A 21,912-nucleotide genomic window follows, 5' to 3' on the forward strand; every position below is an offset into this window, starting at 1 on the left:
TGAGCTACTCTTATCTCACTTTGATTACCGAAACCATCTGTCTGACCTCCCTGCTTCTCACTTCTTCCCATTGCATCACCTGCCTCTTCTGCTGCTCTGACCATGTCACCCTCCTCTTTGAATTCCTCCATTCACTCACTGTCTCTTATCACATCAATCTCAGCCTATTCCAGCTCACGAACAGGCTTTTATGTAATCCTTCCTTCACCTGCGTCTCTACTGTCATTTCATTCTCTTTTCTGCTTCCTTGCTATGCTCATCTCAAGCTCTGCATTTTACTCCTTCCTTTGAGGCCTATTCCCTACTCTCAACTTCACACTCTTTACCATGCTGCTTCCTGCTCCTGGGCTCTAGTTTTATTTGCATAACAAGTGCCAACAGTGTGCTAGGCATTTGTTTACCAGTCCTAAATAACACACTTCTTTGTCTTGTTTTTGACTTGCTAGTCCCATACAGCAAAGAATGTGAGGAGTTTCTAGAATCATCTGAGAGAGAGTGCACACAAACCCAGGTCAGTAACGGTGATCTGAATATAAGAAAATAAATGGATTTGTACCCTCTTTAGTTTCTTTAATGTACAAGGAAGGCCTGAAAGGCTGTTTTTCTGCACCCACCCACCCAAAAAAGTCACAAATGTCAATTCATATTTTCCCATTTCTTGCTGGAAGTCTTGAATGACTCAGCAGTGTTTATGCAGACCTCTCAGCTGTTAATTGAAGGAGTGTGGTTGCTAAATCTAGGGTAGAAAGAAGCCCTCATTTCGGTCGGTGTGTGTGGGGGAACCTTTCATGGCTCGTTCATAAAGAATCCATAGAAAGGCACAAACCTATTTTTTTCATCCTTGCTTGCTGTCATTAAGTCTCTGTTTGTATAATGGAAATAATTCAGGAATTTATGGGGCAGATAAGAAGAAAGCATAATGCTGGAGGTCAGTCTCTGAAAGAACAAGTTGCAGGGCTGTCATTACATTGTTAATCTGAATCAATATTCTGGCTCATAACAATGACCTTGAAACAAACCATTGCATGGCTCCTTGTTTGCTTCTGATGGATTTATATAGGGTTGTTTTTTAATCCGGGGAAACTGCTATGGAATTATTTGGTATTTGTGCTGTGAAAACTTAAATACACAAAACACATTTATTATTATTTAATTTGTAACCCTTCTGCCAGTTAGAGTTGGCAGCAAGTAGAGCCGGGTTCAATATCTAGGGATTCCTTTTCAACATACAACACAAAACTGGCTCGAGCCCGCACGTAGTGACCTGGCACAATTACACACCACCCATTGCATGCCTCTAAGAGGCAATACTTCCCCTCTTGCAAACACAGAGTCTGAGTGTAGAATAGAAAATTTTAATAAAAAGGGGGGAAGTAACCTGGCATTAACTTGGGAAAATGCCACAGGCAGGATTCATAAGCATGAAACTGTGAGCAAAACACCCACCCCAGAGTATGTTGGACAGTGTTCTTTTGCCTCAGGTTTTTAAGTCCAACAACCAAAAGCTCCTTTAATGTGCCCTCCACCCTCCACCGCACAGTTGTTGTCCATGGTCAGTGAAGACCCAGAGGTGCATCTGTGTGAGTTCACCTTCCAACCTGGGGGGTGGGGAGAAGGCACCTTGCTTGCTTCACTGTCCAGGCACTCGCTCTGGCATCAGCCACTCTTCCAGCTGCTCGCCATACTGCATGCTCTGGAATGTCTTAAGGTCCCACTGTGTAACACAGCTGTCAGTGATTTCTGCTGTTAATGGGGAAACCTCACTGCTAGTGCAGACTGGGCAGCCTCTTGCATCAGACACGCTGCCCAAAGCAAGTCTAATGCTTAGACCTGGTTATCACGGTCTTCAGCTCTATTGGTCTGCACCAAAAGACTCAACTGAGTCTTAATCCACTCTGTTATTACACAGTGGAGAGAGGAAAGGTCAAATGGTGTCTAGGATCCTTAGGCAGAGCCCACACCACCAGGTACAAATACTTGTCCCCACTACACTTGTGTCTCAACTCCACTGTTCTTTGGCACTCTTGTCGCCTGTCTAGCAAGTGCAGTTTAGTTGAGGGTGAGTCCCTCAATCCGGGCATGCCAAACACATTTCTTATGCCCTTGATTCACACAACAAGGATAACAACCCTTTATTATAAGGATTTACAAAGTAACAAGCCTTGTGGATAGGAAGGAAGTGATAGAGGTGGTATATCTTGAATTTAGTAAGCCTTTTGATACTGTCTCTCATATTAAAAATAAAAAGTAGGGAAGTACAACCTAGATGGAGCTACTATAAGGTGCGTGCAGAAGTGATTAGAAAACTTTTTCCAGAGTGTAGTTATCAGTGGTTTATGGTCAAGCTGGAAGCACATATCGAGTGGGGTTCCTGCAGGGATCAGTTCTGGGTCCAGTTCTGTTCAATGTTTTCATCAGTGATTTAGATAATGGCATAGAGAGTACACTTATAAAGTTTGCGGGCGATAGCAAGCTGGAGGGGTTGAAAGCGTGTCATAAATATAAAGGGAAGGGTAAACACCTTTAAAATCCCTCCTGGCCAGAGGAAAAACCCCTTTCACCTGTAAAGGGTTAAGAAGCTAGGATAACCTCTCTGGCACCTGACCAAAATGACCAATGAGGAGACAAGAGACTTTCAAAAGCTGGGGGGAGGGAAAAACAAAGCCTCTCTCTTTGTCTGTGTGATGCTTTTGCCGGGGACAGAACAGGAATGGAGTCTTAGAACTTAGTAAGTAATATAGCTAGATATGCATTAGATTCTGATTTCTTTAAATGGCTGAGAAAATAAGCTGTGCTGAATGGAATGGATATTCCTGTTTTTGTGTCTTTTTGTAACTTAAGGTTTTGCCTAGAGGGATTTTCTATGTTTTGAATCTAATTACCCTGTAAGGTATTTACCATCCTGATTTTACAGAGGTGATTCTTTTTACTTCTATTAAAATTCTTCTTTTCAGAAACTGAATGCTTTTTCATTGTTCTTAAGATCCAAGGGTTTGGGTCTGTGGTCACCTATGCAAATTGGTGAGGATTTTTATCAAACCTTCTCCAGGAAAGGGGGTATAAGATTTGGGAGGATTTTGGGGGGAAAGACGTTTCCAAACGGACTCGTTCCCAGTAACCGGTGTTGGACATTTAGTGGTGGCAGCGAAAGTCCAAGGGCAAAAGGTAAAATAGCTTGTACCTTGGGGAAGTTTTAACCTAAGCTGGTAAAAGTAAGCTTAGGGGGTTTTCATGCAGGTTCCCACATCTGTACCCTAGAGTTCAGAGTGGGGAAGGAACCTTGACAAAGCGCTTTGGAGGATAGGATTAAAATTCAAAATGATCTGGATAAACTGGAGAAATGGTCTGAAGTAAATAGGATGAAACTCAATAAAGACAAATGCAAAGTACTCCAGTTAGGAAGGAACAATCAGTTGCGCACATACAAAATGGGAAATGACTGCCTAGGAAGGAGTACTGTGAGAGGGGATCTGGGAGTCATAGTGGATCATAAACTAAATATGAGTCAACAGTGTAAACACTGTTACAAAAAAAGCAAACATAATTCTGGGATGTATTAGCAGGAATGTTGTAAGCAAGACACAAGAAGTAATTCTTCCGCTCTACTCTGTGCAGATTAGGCCTCAACTGGAGTATTGTGTCTAGTTCTGGGCGCCACAATTCAGGAAAGATGTGAACAAATTGGAGAAAATCCAGAGAATAGCAACAAAAATTATTAAAGGTCTACAAAACATGACCTATGAGGGAAGATTGAAAGAATTGTGTTTGTTCAGTCTGCAGAAGAGAAGACTGAGGGGGGATGTAACTGTTTTTAAGTACATCAAGTGTTGTTACCAGGGGGAGGGAGAAAAATTGTTTTCCTTATCCTCTGAGGATAGGACAAGAAGCAATGGGCTTAACTTGCAGCAAGGCCCCTTTTAGGTTGGACATTAGGAAAAACTTCCTAACTGTCAGGGTGGTTAAGCACTGGAATAAATTGCCTAGGGAGGTTGTGGAATCTCCATTGTTGGAGATTTTTAAGAGCAGGTTAGACAAACACCTGTCAGGGATGGTCTAGTTAATACTTAGCCCCGCCATGAGTGCAGGGGACTGGACTAGATGACCTCTGGAAGTCCCTTCCATTCCTAGGAATCTATGATTAGCCTTGCCCCCAATAACAAGGTGAGTTGTGATCCAACACCAGCAAAAAATGATCATTTGAACAAAGCATTGCCGTCATGCTGCATGCCTAGGCAGAATGGATGTATCTATGCAAACAAGGTGGGTTCATGACATCGTCTTCCTCAGCTCATCAGTAAATATCAGGGGAGAGCTCAAATGCATACAAATTGATTGATTGTATTATTGTAGTGTCTAATTGCCCTAGTCATGGGCTCAGACCTTATTGTGCTAGGTGCTGTAAATACACATAATGAAAAGACAGTCTCTGCCCCAAGAGTTTACAGTCCAAGCATAAGACAAGAGGCAGCAAATTGATGCATACTGATAGAGTACAAGGTAGTGATCTCAACACACCAGCAGCCTAGGGTCTTAGTTGGTATTTTCTGCAGAATTTTAGATTGTTTAATAACATTACTAGCCCTTCTGTCTGTGAATAAATCCTTCTCAATGTGAAACTGATGTAGGGCTGCCTTGTAGGATCTGCAGACAGCTGGCTGCCTTCATCTCAGGTGGATGTTAAACTTTGAGGCTGAATGACAAATAAAATGTCAACATTACTAAATTATCAGCATACCTAGAAACCTTTAGATGATGCACTTTATCCAGTTGGTTTTATTTGAAATTAAATATCATTGAATAAAGTTGGAAAATTTTAAAGATGCAAATCCTTGAAGGTCTGTCAAATATTTGATTTTTATTCAAGAACTGACATTGAAAAAAGGGATTTTTTTTTCTACTTCAGCAAAATGTATTGGGCCAAATGTATTCCTGGTTAAAATATTGACTTCAGTGGAGTTGTTACAGAAGTTATATAGGTTTCAGAGTAACAGCTGTGTTAGTCTGTATTCGCAAAAAGAAAAGGAGTGCTTGTGGCACCTTAGAGACTAACCAATTTATTTGAGCATAAGCTTTCGTGAGCCACAGCTCAAAGAATGAGCTGTGGCTCACGAAAGCTTATGCTCAAATAAATTGGTTAGTCTAAGGTGCCACAAGTACTCCTTTTCTTTTTGAGAAGTTATATATTTGACCTGGTATTTCTAGCAGGCTAACTACAATGTTACCTTCAGGAATGGGATGCTGAAACAGACTGTCAATCCTGCATACAATATGACAGCTAAACTGTGCTGCCATGCTTATTAGAATTGATAAGCTATGTATTGCCTCATAGATATAATGTGAATATGCATCAACTGCTTGACAATTGTATAATCAAACTTCCTTTTTTTGAAATTCAAACATTAGTATGTCAGATAAAAGCCCTTTCAAATACACATGTGTAGTTTAAAATGTGATATCCAGTGGACTATAGGTTTCTGACAATTGGCCACATTAGGAAATATGTATTCCTCTAACTTCCCTATTGTAAGATTGTTGCTTTTGTCTGAATAAGTTGACTACAGTGTGCGTTTAGTAGATCTCTGTTAAGTAAATCTCTTAATTGAGTAACACTCATAACTTCTAATAAATTACTATTCCCGGGGAACCTGTAGGTTTTAAATGGGTATATCTTTCAATAAATATTAACCACTATTTTTGAAATATACCTATATATTAAACTGAACATTTTAAAATACTTCTTATAACAGTCTTTCACAGCATTCATGAAGTACACCAGTAAATTGGTAATCTGGATTTCTTTAGAAAGAACATATAATTATTTTTGTTTAATTAAATGTCTATAATATTACCAAAAGGAATAATAATACTCTAGTCCCTTTAACCAGTTTTAATCAATAGAGATTATCTTTTATTTAAATCAAAGGCATCTTGTAGCTCTTCTCAGGGTATTGGATTATGCAGTATACGAACATGAGAAAAGGTACTCAAATCTTGTAGAGCACCATCCATCTGATAGGTATTAAAAGGCTTAGTTCAGTCACATGAAAGCACACACTGCAAATGCTACACCACGGTTGTCTTACCACCAAATGGTAATTAGACCTTTCCTCTTGCACAGGAGCACAAGCTGATTTGCTTTGTTTGTTTGTGGCTTTAAAATTTTCACTAGGTCACACAATAGTTAAGACTAGGAATTTATTAAGGGATAAAGACTGCTTTGCATTTCAATATTGCTTTCAGTCAACAATGGCACAACCATTTCTGAACATATAATATCTACAAGCATGGCTTTTCTTGTTCCAAATCTGATTTCCCTCCTCCATACCACAGGTTCTTGTTTCCAAAATTGCTGACATGCTCTGTTATGTCCTGATTGGCTGCAGAGTCTCAAGATAAAACAACTTGTAATGTGATAATCTAGTTACAACTGTGTATTTTTAAATTATCTTTTTTTATTAAGGCCAGTAAGTCAGCCTAGTTCAGGTTTTGCCATAAACATGGCCTAGAAGGTGATCTGATTCTTTACATATACCATTTTAAAAAATCACCTGTTTCTCAGTAAAATTTATTTCCAAAACCTAGCACATTTTGACACCAAGATAAATTACTAAAGACTATTAGTTTTGCAGTAAGATATGCTTTAATCACAAGATGGAAAGAGATGCAATGTGATAGAATCAAATTTGGTTAGTAACACAAAGAGGAAATAATGACACTAAATGTTAATTAATGCAAAGATGAAGTTGAAAGTCTAAACAAAATTAGAATCAGGAAACAGTTGAAATACAGCTGAGTTTTTGGTAGGTGGTGGTGGTGGGGGGGTTGGGTGAAAAGTGACTTCACAGAAATGCCATTTGTTGGGTTGCATGTTTAATGATACATTACATGCACAGAACCATAATTTTAAATGCAGAATGTTGCTTGGGTTACTTGAGTTTTCATAATAGGTGTTCTCCAATATTTATTTTTGAAGGCAAATATACCATTATATTGTAGAATAAAAATTGGTTTTATTTAGCATTTTTAAGCTTCCATAGTAATGAAATTGATACTAATAGTGTGATTGTTTAGGCAAAACACAGCAGCTGTTTTGTGTTCAACAATAGCTCATCCAAACCCTTGGACACTAGGATCTGCTTTTTGAAATATAGATAACTAGCAAACTGATTGTATTCCTCCTTTTCTTAAATGACTTGGAATCTTTAATTTGCAGAATGAAGGGATTTTAATTTACAGTGCAGAGCATCACAATATTAATACATTAAGGCCAGACGAGACTATTAGGATCATCTAGTTTGACCATCTGCATAAGACAAGCCCGTATAATTTCATCCAGTAATTTCTGCAGCTTCTGACTGAGCTACACATATTGTATCTGTTGTAATTCATGGAGGCAGTTTGTGGTGAGAAGGTGCGACATAAAATTTCAGCAACATTTAGAGTGGTGTTTACAAAAGCTGAAGTACAATTAAACCAAACCACATTTCAAATCTGTTCATCAAAAGGATGCTCGTTTACCATTTCTAAGTATGTGAAGCAATAATAGGGAGTCACGAATGTCATGCATATCCATAACATCAGTGTTCTAAATGAGTGACTTGCCAAGAGATCTGAGTAAATTAAAGCTGTTGTAGGGAATGGTCCAGGAGGTATTTGTGCTCAGAAAATCTTTTTACGTGCCATTTGGTGCTGTCCTGGTGCATTCAAAATGTTCTTTACAAGGCAGAGAGAGTCCGCAAAGGCTTAGCAGAATCTAGAGACAGGCTAACTACATTAAAGTTGGGGAAACACGAATACTGCAGAGTGGGGGTTCTCAAATCTTTTTATAGTTTGCACATCTTAACAGATAAATGAGGCAGAGTGGGAGAGAGTGGCAAGGAGACTTTCAATCTCAACATCATGTGGCAACTACAGCAATTGCTTACACAAAAATTAATATTAGGAAAGAAACTGGACTTTAGCAGCTGGGGTTAGGAGATCCAACACTGTGTGACCAGCCAGTTCTCCCAGTCCCCAGATTATCAGAACGTGCTTCACAGACTACCAGAGGTCCATCATCCACAGCTTGAGAACAACTAACGCAGCATTCTGTAAGAAACTTACCAAAAGAATCTACACAGATCCAGAATCTCTGGTTGACCAAAAAAAAAAAAGTACTAGTGGCACCTTATTGGATGCATCCGATGAAGTGAGCTGTAGCTCACGAAAGCTTATGCTCAAATAAATTGGTTAGTCTCTAAGGTGCCACTAGTATTCCTTTTCTTTTTGCGAATACAGACTAACATGGCTGCTACTCTGAATCTTGTTGACCGTGACTATTACATTTCTAGCCTTGGAAGGTCTACAGTTAACTGAAATACAACGTTGTCTTTACCTACAGAGCTGTTTATCTTAGCAGATATTTTTGTTTAGAAGAAGGCAGTGGAGGGGGGCCTTGATCTCAGGCTGCCTAAATGTACAGTAGTTTGTGATGAGGCACAGCAATGGCTTCCTATAATGAAGTGCTACAGGAAATTGCTGACTTTATCCCAATTTGTATTATATCCGTTTTGCAAAGAGTTACGGCTGTTTGAGCTGCTTTCATACAGTCTACCCCATATGAACTTTATTGAGTTCAGCAAAACATTCTCTTGGTATCTTTCTCATAGCCTCGGCTAATGAGCCTGAGAACAAGTGCAGTCAGTGTGGGAGAAGCTAATCTTTGAGAAGCATAACAGAAACTTGTTTTCACATGGCTTAATGGGTCAGGAAATTGCCCCAGGTAAAACTGAAAGTAATGTATCTGTGAGCTGGAAGGAAGCCTCAAAGTACTTCTTCCCCATTCACCCTCAGCTTTCACAGGCTTGTTTCTGGAGATGCATCTGAAAATCTTTTTGCTGCAAGAGGTGTCTTACAGCACTTCCTGTCTGAAGCCTTTATTTAGGGACGTGATAAAGATACAAGAAAACACTGTGACGGGTTCAGTCACAGAAACCCCCTTGGGACTGTCACTTGATATGCTGAGACTACCTCTGATCCCGTTTTCTCTGCCAGTTTGGGCTTCCAGAACCCTGCCTTGTCGAGCCAGACACGCCAGTCTGCTCCAACACAGCCCAGGGTGTGAACCACATGCCAAACACCCCCTCTTGGGAGGCACCCGACAGTTTGGGGACCACTGCCCTACACTATGTATATGAAATGAAGTCCAGGAGGGGCTGACCTTTTGGTGGGACTCTGTAGTGTTTGCATTGCTAAGAGTTGTCACAGCATTTTGGTACTTAAAGTATTAAGTGTGCATAGCATCTACTCAGAATTGTCTGTTAGCATTATGATCGATAATGACACAAATATCTACACATCTTCAGGGAACCTGCTATGTCCCTAAACCTTCAGTATACAGTGTAGCTGCTATCTTCCTTCCAGATAACATATAACCAGTATCAATTAGGCATTTAAAGCCCCTACTAGAATAATAGAAAGTTCCACTTTCTCCCCAGGTGACTTACTAATTAATAAATCCCTGGGATACTCTGCCTCAGGTGTCAAAACTTCCGGTGTCAATTTTCAAACAGACATAGGAAGATCAGGTACTTCAGCTAGGCGTTAGGGGATCCTGTAGGTAGGGTACTTGGAGATAGGGTCAAGTTTCCTATGGGTAGGGCAGACAACATTTTTTTTTTTAACTCCTTCTTCTAGCCGGAAGCACATTTGTGAATGACATTACAGATGCGCATGAAGTAATGAAAAATATTGCCCAGTAGATGCATTGAAAAGTTTCTTTTCCATCCCTCTCTTGGAGTAGGAGAGAAAAAGGGAGGCCTTTCTTAGGGTAAGCCCAGATGGTGGGATGTTCCCATTGTTCTTATAAGGAATGACAGGGATAATTCAATACAGAACTATTGTGGAGGTCAACGATACTAGATGAATGGAAGTCACAGCAGGGGTGGAGAGGTATAGCATCATGAGTCCCTATATACTTGTGTTCTCCTTTAGATCTCTAAGGCCTGGCCTACACGAAGGGGGGGACTGATCTAAATTAAGCAACTTAAGCTATGTGAATAATGTAGCTGAAGTTACCATACTTAGAGCTACTTACCGTGGTGTCTTAAGTGCGGTAGGTCGGCTGCTGATGCTCCCCCTTCAACTCCGCCTACGCTTCTTGCTCCAGTGGAGTACCAGAGTCGACAGGAGAACACTCGGCGGTCAGTGTATCGCATCTTTACTAAAAGCGATAAATCGACCCCTGCTGGATCGATCACTCCGGAGGTAAGTATAGACATGCCCTAGGGGACCAAATAATTGCTGAAATAGGTCCTAACAGGGTAAACTGAAGTCTGTAAAAATAATTCAAATGGGGCTACCACATGGTGGGCTCCTAAGAGAGGAGAAGAAAGCAGGGTTGTACATGTACTGTCAATCATTTTAGAAAACTGATAGTGGGTACAATGCAGTGTCTTTATTCCCTCTACCTGAAAATTAACTTCCTGTACTGAAAATGTGAATCTGCCACCTGGAAAAGCGAGGATATGTTTGTAGATGAACATTAAGGAGTTGCTCATCACATGTAGTGTTCTTCTGAAGTTAGTTTAGATCTCCATGCTTTCTAACTCATTGCACTTTAACCACTAGGAATTTAAAGCTCTTGAGCTTACAAAAGCTGTGATCCATGGACCCCCACAAAATCCTGCTGGTGCCCTTTGAGTAGACCACAGCCAAAGCAGAAATGCCACTCCACAAGGGCTTTCCCCAAACTTGAAACTTTTTGTTTCTACAGCACGCTTCATCTGAGTGTGTTGGTGTTTCACATACAATGAAGTACTTATGAAGAAGTGTAAAAGTCATCTGGTGCCCCCAGGAGGCCCTCTTGTACCTGTCCCCAGTGATGCCCTGAGTAATCATGAAATTATGTAAAAATAATAGATTTGGTGTTCTTTGTTTGACTTCTGCATTTTGAGCCTTCACTGGGGTCACATTTTGAAGCTTTCTCCATAGCTACAGGGGCTAGAAACTTACTTATTTTTTTAAGAATGAAGGCTGAGATCATCACATATTCACTTGACTCCAGGAGCTGGGGCTTTAACAATAACTATCATGAGACTCATGACAAAATCATGAGTTGGCAACACCGAATTAACTCCTTCTGCAAAGGTTCACAGGCAGGAGGAAGGAGCAGTGAGTTAATATGGGCCTTGCCTTTGGGCATTCAGCTCAAAATAGAGCAATGCATGCTGGATCCTTCCCTCTGCTGGTTGGGGGAGAAGGAAAAGCTGAGGGCAGCTGCTTCACTTCATACAAACTGTGTACAGGGCCTAGATTTCAGGAAAGTGCCAGTCCAGCCTATCTACCTTTTGTGAATGTTTGGCCATCCTTAAAATTCAGTACTTGCTATTGAAGTCCCAAATACCTCCTTATTTCCAGGGCTACTGATGGAAAGTTCTTCATCATTAATTATCCCAAGGATTCACATGTGCCAGTAGTGACTTTCTTCTTCCGCTCCACCCCAGCACATGTGAAGTTATGCAGTAAAATGTAGTCAGACCTGCTTGTTGCCTAACTCTTCCCTTGTTGCTTTTAGGTCTAGAAGTGTCATCTTGGGCTTGGCTCAGAGAAATGTCTTCTATTGTAAAATTGTGACAGGTGCTGGAATTCAATGTGTGGAATATACCTAATGACTCTTGTTTGGGAGATACTGATTTATACAAAAGGAAAAACTTCCCTAGGGAACCAAAACCATCTGCTTGTGTCAGGTTACTTTCCAGGGAAGAGGTGCCCCTAATATTGAATAATTTATATCATAGCATCATGAGACAGGCATGATATCTTAAGCCTTCTTCCTTCTGGGTGGGAGAGGGTTAAGCGGAACTGCTTTCCTTCACTCTAATCTGGTGTCAGGAATAAGGCCCTGCGCCTGTTCCTGCTCAGACTCTTGACAGCCTGAGGAGTCAGCTAGGCTGCTGATAGACTGCCCTGCCTGGTTCACTAGGGAAGCTACTAGGCCAGATCTTAAGCCAAGCAGTAGCTTTCTGGCTGGCTCAATGCACAGGCCTGTGAATTCTCTGCCTCACTCCAAGCCCTGCTTCGGCCCTGATCCAGCCTAGACCCTGCCCTGCACCTTGCCTTGTTCCAGTCCTGTCCCAGCCTCTCTCCTGCCTCTGAACCAACCCTGCTTCTGCCTTCTCTGACTCTGGGTCTGTCCCTAATTCCTTGCTCTGACTCTGTCTTGATCCTGAGCTCTGGCACTTGGACTCTGACTGCTGTTCTTATCTCTTGCTTTGACCTTAGGCCTGACTTCTGCTCTGACCATTAGACCTGACTACGTACAACGTGGTCTTCTGACACATGGGCTGCTTTAGCTCTGGTTAGCTACAGAATGGAGGTTTATTAACATTTAATTTTACAGAGGACTTCCCTCATGTGCTATGACTAAGGCTAAGATTTTGCCACGGAGGTTGCAGAAGTCGTGGAGGTCTTTGAAAGTCATAGATTCGTGACTTCAGCCCCGGCGGCTGGGAACTGCAGAGTCCCACCTCCTCCCGCAGCAGCAGGGAGCTGTGAGGTACCCCTGCTGCCTGACGCAGCAGGCCCCCAAGCTGCCATGGGTGGAGGGTACCCCGCAGCTCCCCGCCAGCTGCTGTGGGGAACAGGGGGACCCCCGCAGCTCCCCGCCAGCTGCTGTGGGGAACAGGGGGACCCCTGCAGCTCCCTGCCCTCCGCCATGACTTTGGCAGCAGGGGGACCCCTGCAGCTCCCTACCCTCCGCCATGGCTTTGGCAGCAGGGGGACCTCTGCCACTGGGGCTGGGGGGACCCTTGAGCTCCCATGAGTGGTGGGGGGCCCCAGAGCTCCCAGCCACTCCATAGCTGCCCAGTCCCTTCATATTTTATCATGGATATTTTTAGTAAAGGTCAGTGACAAAATCTTAGCCTTATGGCCCTTCACATTTTCATTAAAAACAAGACCCAATGGACAAGTGATTCTCAAGGTGGATTGGAAATGAGCAGCCAAACAATTGGCCCTAAGTAATGGTGAGTGTACCATTCTAGAGGGATGATGTGAGCAAGTGTGCAATGGATTAAATGGAAAGGGGAGTCTGATAGTAATAATTTTGCCATGTCTACAGGCGTGCTAGGTACTCTACAAAACACACAATTTGCCCTCAACCTTGCTTTGTAAAGCTTACAATCTAGAGTTCATACAGGCACACTGAGCAATGGTGAGCACAGCTCCAAAGTGGAGCAGGGAGCGGTGAGAGTTAAATTAATAAGATCATACAGTGACTGAATTAGTTCATGCATGCTGCTTGGTAAGGTTTGATCTAAACTTCATGTAGTTCAGCGGTTCTCAACCATGGATCTGGGGCCCTCTATGGGCTGTGAGCAGGTTTCAGGGGGTCCTCCAAGCAGAGCCACTGTGATTCGCTGGGGCCCAGGACAGAAAGCCAAAGCCCCACCATGGGGTCTGAAGCCTGGGGCCCCCAGCCCTGCCATCTGGGGCTGAAGCAACTTAGCATCGTGGGACCTTCTATAGCATGGGGCTGCAAGCAATTGCTCTGCTTGCTACACCTAAAGACAGCCCTGGCTTTCATATGCAGAAAAACAGTTGTGGCACAGGTGGGCTGTGGAGTTTTTCTAGAATGTTGGGAAGGGGTGTTAAAAAGGTTGAGACCCCCTGATGTAATTCACACCTTTGTAGGTTTCATGGGAGACATTAAGTTTTTGAAAAAACAAGGAGGAGTCTGGTGACACCTTAAAGACTAACAGATTTATTTGGGCCCAAATAAATCTGTTAGTCTTTAAGATGCCACCGGACTCCTTCTTGTTTTTGTGGATACAGACTAACATGGCTACCCCCTGATAATTAACTTTGTGGAGGGATTTGATGAGGAGAGGGTGGTTGGGTTGGTTTTGGAAGGCCCTTCTGTATGTAAGGGTCAGCATGGAAGAAAGTAGAGTTGCCTGTGGGAGGAGGAAACAAAAATAGATCCAGGCACAGCAAGCTGGTGTTAATTTTGCGTAAACAAAAGGGAGTGGCTGCACTGAGGGACTTAAGTAATAAAAATGTCTTCACCTCTATACCAGCATGAATGACTGTTGCACTTAAAATTGGGGAGGTTGAAAGTGAGTGGTGTTCTTCTTTTGTTCTTCCCCAGCAAAAGGGGACAAATAGAATTGTTTTCTACAGTTCCTTTCATGCTCTGGGGCAACCTGGAGTACTTTACAGGAACAAGTTAAATGCCAGCAAAGGGGAAGTTAACAAAAATGCATGTCAAGGCTCAAAATTCCTACTGGGTGTCCCAGGGCAGGTATTTTTGGGCAGAACACCTGTCTTCCGAAATTATCTGCCTAGTGGGATGTCTAAATTAGTCATGATGGTGGTGAGAAAAGAGAACACGAGAATAAGCAGAATGAAAGGGAAGGGGAGGTAACCAGTATGAAGTATTGAAGGTTGTGTGGCACAAAATGGGGACGAGGTGGCTGCTTTCATTTGGTTCCAATAAAATAAGCTAATTTTTCAGTAAAATATTCAAGTAGATGAATAGGGGAAGATACTTTTTTGGGGAGTGGGGGAAAAGAGGAAGAAAACCATAAACAAAAAGAGAAATAGAAAAGTAAAAAAGGTTAAAAAGAAGGCATGTGATGCTCCAACTCTATTAGTGAGATATATTTTGGATCATTTTACTTCTGTAGGGAAATCCCCTTAATTTGTGTTTAATTTGAAGGAGTTGATGGCAGAATGCTATTGCTGCTATTACTGGTCGCTTCAAGTAAGCTAGCACAGCAAATATTTTACATGTTTTGTGCTACAGTTTCCGGAAACTCTCTATCAATTTCTGAGGGCTATATGTAATAGAATCTTTTTACCTATGTAGATAAAGCTCATCAGCAATCCCGAGCCTGTTCTTGTTCATGCGAATTGGTCACTTGGTTTCTGAATGCAGTCCGACCCTGCGAAGTATGAAGCAGAGATGCCTTCCCTGTTATGGGGGTTGGATCCTGTCTTTTCTGCATTTGCAAGACTCTACATTAAGGATATAAAGGAAATGAATGAATCTAAGCAGGTTCCAGGTATGTGTGCATGATTTCTTTGGTGTGTATAGAAATGTAATGGGTTTAATTAGTAATGGGTGTTATTGTAGAACAGTATCAGCTTTCTGCAGTCTTAGTTATGTCTCAGTTATGTAGCACTGACTGTCCAAGGATCTCAGAGCTCTTTTTGAATGCTGATGAGTAAGTTCTCAACACTCCCTGTGAGGTAGGTCAGTATTGTCTCCATCAGGACAGTTGAGACACAGAGGTCAAAGATCTTGTATTAATTTATGTAGAATTATAGTGGCAGTGCTGGAAATGGAACTTAGGAGACCCGATGCCTTTTCCATTGTTCTAACTGTTATGAAACAATCTCTCTAAATTTAAGAGACTTGTTTGGCAGAACAGAAAGGCTTCACTAACTTTCTCTGTATGTGTGTTGCTGGGATCTAATAAAGCTTAATTGGAAAAAAAGTTTTTTTTTTGCTATGCTTTCTCCCCCTCAAACCATTTAAAAAAATTTTATGGAGGATTTCCAGCCTTTTCTTTTATTGCCTTCTTGTTGAAAGGTGGTCACTTTCTTGTATTTAAATGTTTTTAAAGAGCAGTGCTTTTTGTCTGGGCACATTCATAGGTAATAAGAAATAGTAATGGGCCTTACCTGTTTGGTTTCTAAATATGAATGAAGGATACTTCATGTATTGGGAAAGCCTTGTGGTTCATTCTAGTTTCTGTGCTGACTCTTATGCCACGCCTTTTATTTCCTAACCATTGTTTGAAATTGTATGCTTTGCTGTCTGCTTCCTGTGGAGCTCCAGCCAATATCACCCACATATATACATTTTTCTAATGCAGCATAGGGCTGGCATGGGGTTGCTGTTATCACTAGGAAGAACCTAAACAGGCTGCAGTTTGTTCCATACTGTGGTGGGGTCTATGTACCCCAAACTCTGTCGGGCAGGACTTAAGACTGTTCTTATGGGAAAGGACAAGGGAAGGAAAACCCATAGAGAAACCTAGAGAGTTAATCAGGAAAACCAGCTAGTTCTGAGTAGGTTTATCTACAAGAAGGACTAGGGACATATATTTATCCCCTTGAATAAAAGAAGGTTGTTGGCTTGCTTTACTCTTGAAGCACTGCTCTTGATTTTTGTTAATATATTAACTTTTCATTGACAACCGGAATGACGCTAGTCTCCTTCCGGAAGCCAAGAACTGGCTTTGTTATGCTCTTCTGACATCTAGTGTTGTGCCCTTAGGGACAACACAGAGTGTACAAGATCCAGCATATTTACTTCTGTGGAAACAGATATGATGTATGTTTTCAAACCTGTTGACCTGGGGCAGTGACAAAAATATGGAGATACTGCTGATGGTTAATCTTGTATTTTAAAATGGGCTATTTGTATTATGGTAGCACTTATAGGCCTAAATCTGAGATAATGGCCCCATTGTGCTATGCACACATCAATGAAAAGAATGTCCTTGCCCCGAAAGAACTGACAGATTGTCATCTTTAATTACTTAATCTTTTCTTGATTTAAAAACAATAATACAGGGACTCTGTCTCTCTGTTCTGTGTGTTGTACAGAACCTAGCACAGTGGGGTCCTGGCCCATGACTGGGGCTCCTAGGTGCTGCTGCTAAACAATAATAGCACACAGTGGAAGAATAAAAATTGATGAACATCAACAAACATACTCTCTCTCTCCTTTTAAAGTCCTAGACAACTACAGCACTTCTCCCTCTCCCAAATATGCTCTTATATTTCTCATTTGTATCCGATTAGGTTTTATTTGAGAGAGATTCCTCATCTGCCACAATTTTTGTCATTAATCTTCTAAATAAGGTGCTCATGAAGATGTATCCTCTACCATGTCAAGATACCACCCTTTTAAAATTGGGGCATGCAAGTTTTCCCCACTTCCTATGGATTTGTCTCTTTGCACAACCAGAGTCATTGCAGTCCTTTGTGTGCGCATGTGTATGCGTGTACATGTGTGCATATTAACAGACTTTGCAGTCCCATATAAGGATGAAAAGTCATGGAACAAACATAATCCTAATTCTCTTGCCCATCTCTTTGATGGGGGGTGCACCCATGCACACACACTATATGAACCATCCCAGGTGCCTTCCAGCATGTCTTTTTCACCCATATCCAATGCCATTGGAATAGAACCGTACACAAATAAGTGTTTGGTGGGAGGCTGGTGGGGGAATAGGATGGGCAATGTATAAATTTGCTGCCAAAATTCCCCTCCTATAACGAGTTTCTTAAAGACCAGATGCTGTTAAGTATACAATTGGCTATAAACCAGTCATTAATGATAATTGGGAATGACTTAGGTCGGCGCAAAGAGCAATGGGAAGAAATTAAAAAGTAAATGTAGGCTGAACTTAAGGGAAAACATCCTTGCAGTCAGATCTGTTTGATTGTGGCACAGACTCCCTAAGGAAGGGCCGGAAGGCTCATCACTCAAATCTATTTATGTCGGGATTGTACGGATCACTGAAGAATGTACTGTATGGAATGATCCTGCACTGGCCACTAAATGATCTAATAAGTCTTTTTTCCAGGTCTAACTGCTAGGATTCTAGGAAACCATGATTAATCCCTTAGAACAACACTGGGGAAAACATGTAAACCCAGCCAGCTTCTCTCCTGTTGTATATGGTGACATGAAGGCTGAAAACCACCCAGATAAAAGCAGCAATTGTGATGCCCCAGAGGCCTTGAAATGAGAGTGGGTGTCAAACGCAACAACACAATGTAATTACAGCATGGAAATGAGCCTCTTTTCTATGTTAAAGTGCAGCTAGCCAGATTATTGACTCTGCAATGTGACAGCACCTTATCAACAAGAAAGGGAAGCTATGAATAGTATAAAAGCAGGTTCACTAGCAGCAGTCATTAAAGATTCTATGCTCCTATGATTTTTGTACTGCTCAGTTAAAGATACAGGGCTCCAGTTTTTAACAAAACATTTAAGATCCCTGACCCTAAACAGGTCAGAGGCAGTTCCACATGTACGTCCTATCCATTATACCTCTATTCAGACAGTCTTTGTAATGGGGACGGGTGATGACCAGACTACATAGTATATAACTGTATATACAGACTATATTCTGTATAACTATACACTCCCTTCTTCCTGTACCTCAGCAACTTTTTCTAGAAGCACAGGCCAAAGTTCTGTCTCTTAAAGACTTCTCAGAAAGCATTACACAGAGTTAAATCTTAAGGTTGTAGTATGTAAAACCCAATAAATGGATAATAATAATTTCCAGGGAATTTTGAAAGAGTGTTCTGTTTTGCTCAGAAAGAGTAAACATGGTGCACTCAAAACCTTGTAAATAGGTTTTTGGATGCTATGCATAACTTTTAAACAAAGATACTAAACAGTACATCTACTGGTATTTCATATACTGACTTTCCTCCTTTTGTTTCTATAAAAAACATTCAAATACAGGTTTTCAGCATAACATTTTCTATACTTCAGTGCATGCACATCAAAACATGTCTCCTCTGATTGCGAGTGATTTCTCAGTCTTTATAGTGTGACCATAGTATGGAATGTGTGTCATCTGGACTTTGCAGCGTTTGAGAAATGGCAGAATTTCAGTCCTTTCAAACACTTCAGAACCCTGTCAGGGGATCTCCACAATCACCACCATTCCAGCCTCTGGTTTACTAGCTCACTGGTTCTCTCAGTTGGTGGTGAAGCAGAAGACTGTAGCCTGTATCCAAAGAGGGGCAGAGACTGAGGCCCAATTCTCACAGCAGACAGATGCATCTCTTGGTCCTGCATAGGTCAGCCACTGACAGTCTACAGGGCTGTCTGTAACTCTTATATTTATAAACCCTCCCCCCACCACACACACACGCACGCGCTCCAGCTCAGCTCTCTGAGGGTGACCCACCCAGTTGGGCTGTTCACAGTGAACACATGATATACAGCCTCCAAACAGCTGTTGAATGCATCAAGTCACTGCCACACCCTGTTCTGGAAACTTCTGGGTCCTTCTGAGTCCTGGGGGTGATTAGGGACAGGGGTTTCTGGAGGGGGCGGTCAGGGAACAAGGAACGGGGCGGGCCAAAGCAAGTTCGATATAACGCGGTCTCACCTATAATGTGGTGAGATTTTTTTTTTGTCTCCCGAGGACCGTGTTATATCGGGGTAGAGGTGTATATTGGCACATGAAGAGAAGGGAGTTACCTCATAAGTGGAGAACCAGTGTTGACAGGGCCAATTTGATCAGGGTGGATGTAGTCCACTCCCAATAATTGAGGAGGAGGTGTCAATTTCCAGAGAGGCAAAGCTGCTTTTGTAGTGAGCCAGCCACTCCCAGTCCCTATTCATGCCCGAATTAATGGTGTTAAATTTGCAAATGCATCTTAGTTCTGTAGTTTCCCTTTGAAGTCTGTTTCTGCGTGGACTCCTCCTGACAGTTGAAATGACAGACTGGACTTCTACATGGAGTGCTTCCGCAGACGTGCACAGGCTGAAATTGTAAACAAACAGCATCACTTGCCCCATAACCTCAACCATACAGAATGCAACGCCATCCACAGCCTCAGAAACAACTCTGACATTATAATCAAAAGGGCTGACAAAGGAGGTGCTGTAGTCATAATGAACAGGTCGGATTATGAACAGGCAACTCTCCAACACCACATTCTACAGGCCACTATCCTCTGATCCCACTGAGGAGTACCAAAAGAAACGACACCATTTGCTCAAGAAACTCCCTGCTATAGCACAGGAACAAATCTACACAGACACACCCGTCCAGGGGTATTCTATCTGCTATCCAAGATCCATAAACCTGGAAACCCTGGATGCCCCATAATCTTAGACATTGACACTCTTACAGCAGGATTATCTGGCTATTTGGACTCTCTTCCTCAGACCTATGCTACCAGCACTCCTAGCTGTCTTTGAGACACCACCGACTTCCTGCAGAAACTACAGTGCATTGGTGATCTTCCTGAAAACACCATCCTGGCCACCATGGATGCAGGGGCTCTTAACGCTAATATTCCACATGAGGATGGACTACAAGCTGTCAAGAACAGTATCCCTGATGAGGCCACGACACACCTGGTGGCTGAGCTTTGTGACTTTGTCCTCACCCACAACCATTTCAGATTTAGGGACAACTTATACCTTCAGGTCAGTGGTACTGCTTTGGGTACCTGCATGGGCCCACAGTATGCCAACATTTTTATGGCTGACTTAGAACAATGCTTCCTCAGCTCTCGTCCCCTAGCTCCCCTCCTCTCCTTGCGCTACATTGATGACATCTTCATCATATGGACCCACGGGAAGGAGGCCCTTGAAGAATTCCACCTGGATTTCAACAGTTTCCACCGCCCCCCCACACACACTCAGCCTGGACCAGTCCACACAAGATCCACTTCCTGGACACTACAATGCAAATAAGCGATGGTCACATAAACACCACCCTATACCGGAAACCTACTGACCGCTATTCTTACCTACATGCCTCCAGCTTCCATCCAGGACACATCACACGATCCATTGTCTACAGCCAAGCCGTAAGATACAACCAAATTTGCTCCCATCCCTCAGACAGAGACAAACACCTACAAGATCTTTATCAAGCATTTTTAAAACTACAATACCCACCTGGGGAAGAGAGGAAACAGATTGACCGAGTGAGACAGGTACCCAGAAGTGACCTCACTACTGGACAGGCCCAACAAGAAAAATAAAAGAACACCACTGGTCATCACATACAGCCCCCAGCTAAAACCTCTCCAGTACATCATCAACGATCTAGAACCTATCCTGGAAAATGATCCTTCACTCTCTCACAGATCTTGGGAGGCAGGCCAGTCCTCGCTTACAGACAGTCCCCCAACCTGAAGCAAATACTCACCCGCAACTACACACCACACCACAGAAACTCTAATCCAGGAACCAATCCCTGTTACAAACCTTGTTGCCTACTCTGTCCCCATATCTACTCTAGCAACACCATCAGAGGACCCAACCACATCAGCCACACCATCAGGGACTCATTCACCTGCACATCTACTAATGTTATATATGCCATCGTGTGCCAGCAATACCCCTCTGCCATGTACATTGGCCAAACTGGACAGTCTCTACGTAAAAGAATAAATGGACACAAATCGGACATCAGGATTGGTAACATACAAAAGCCAGTAGGAGAACACTTCAATCTTCCTGGACATTCTAGAAGAGATTTAAAAGTAGCCATACTTGAACAAAAAAACTTCAGAAACAGACTTCAAAGAGAAACTGCAGAACTAAAATGCATTTGCAAATTTAACACCATTAATTTGGGCTTGAATAGGGACTGGGGGGTGGCTGGCCCACTACAAAAGCAGCTTTGCCTCTCCTGGAATTGACACCTCCTCCTCAATTATTGGGAGTGGACTACATCCACCCTGATCAAATTGGCCCTGTCAACACTGGCTCTCCACTTGTGAGGTAACTCCCTTCTCTTTATGTGTCAATATATAATGTCTGCATCTGTAATTTTCACTCCATGCATCTGAAGAAGTGGGTTTTTTACCCACGAAAGCTTATGTCCAAAGAAGTCTGTTAGCCTTTAAGGGGCCACCGGACGCCCTGTTGTTTTTGTGGATACAGACTAACATGGCTACCCCCTGATACTTGAGTCCTGTAAATGTTTCTCACTCTAGCCCTGATCTGCAGGTGCACAACAAATATACTCAGCTCTGAGATCACAGCAGTGGGTAATTCTTCAACACATGTTGTGAGCTTTTATCAGCACAACTTCCACATAAGAACTATGTGGCTAAACACTTGTGCAATACCTTGAAAACTTGCCTGTGACTCAATAATGTGAAGAAGTTAATTCCAGGCCCATTTAAGGTTATTGAAGACCT

The 21,912-nt window shown here is 42.3% G+C and overlaps 1 protein-coding gene across 11 annotated transcripts in view; it reads left to right on the forward strand.

Annotated features, from left to right (window-relative positions):
* Positions 1 to 21,912, forward strand: part of STN1 (STN1 subunit of CST complex) — a 67,727-nt gene that overhangs the window by 7,561 nt on the left and 38,254 nt on the right. For 9 of the 11 annotated variants that reach the window (XM_075131089.1, XM_075131088.1, XM_048856146.2 and 6 more), the window contains 2 exons: positions 447 to 511; positions 14,849 to 15,044. In XM_075131089.1, coding sequence (XP_074987190.1) covers positions 14,912 to 15,044 — 133 coding nt within the window. In that variant the 5' untranslated portion in view covers positions 447 to 511; positions 14,849 to 14,911. The remainder of the gene's footprint in view (positions 1 to 446; positions 512 to 14,848; positions 15,045 to 21,912) is intronic. The other 2 variants (XM_048856143.2, XM_048856140.2) reach the window with 1 other exon arrangement.

Source organism: Caretta caretta, chromosome 7 (assembly GCF_965140235.1).
Source record: "Caretta caretta isolate rCarCar2 chromosome 7, rCarCar1.hap1, whole genome shotgun sequence".
NCBI classification, from domain to species: Eukaryota; Metazoa; Chordata; order Testudines; family Cheloniidae; genus Caretta; species Caretta caretta.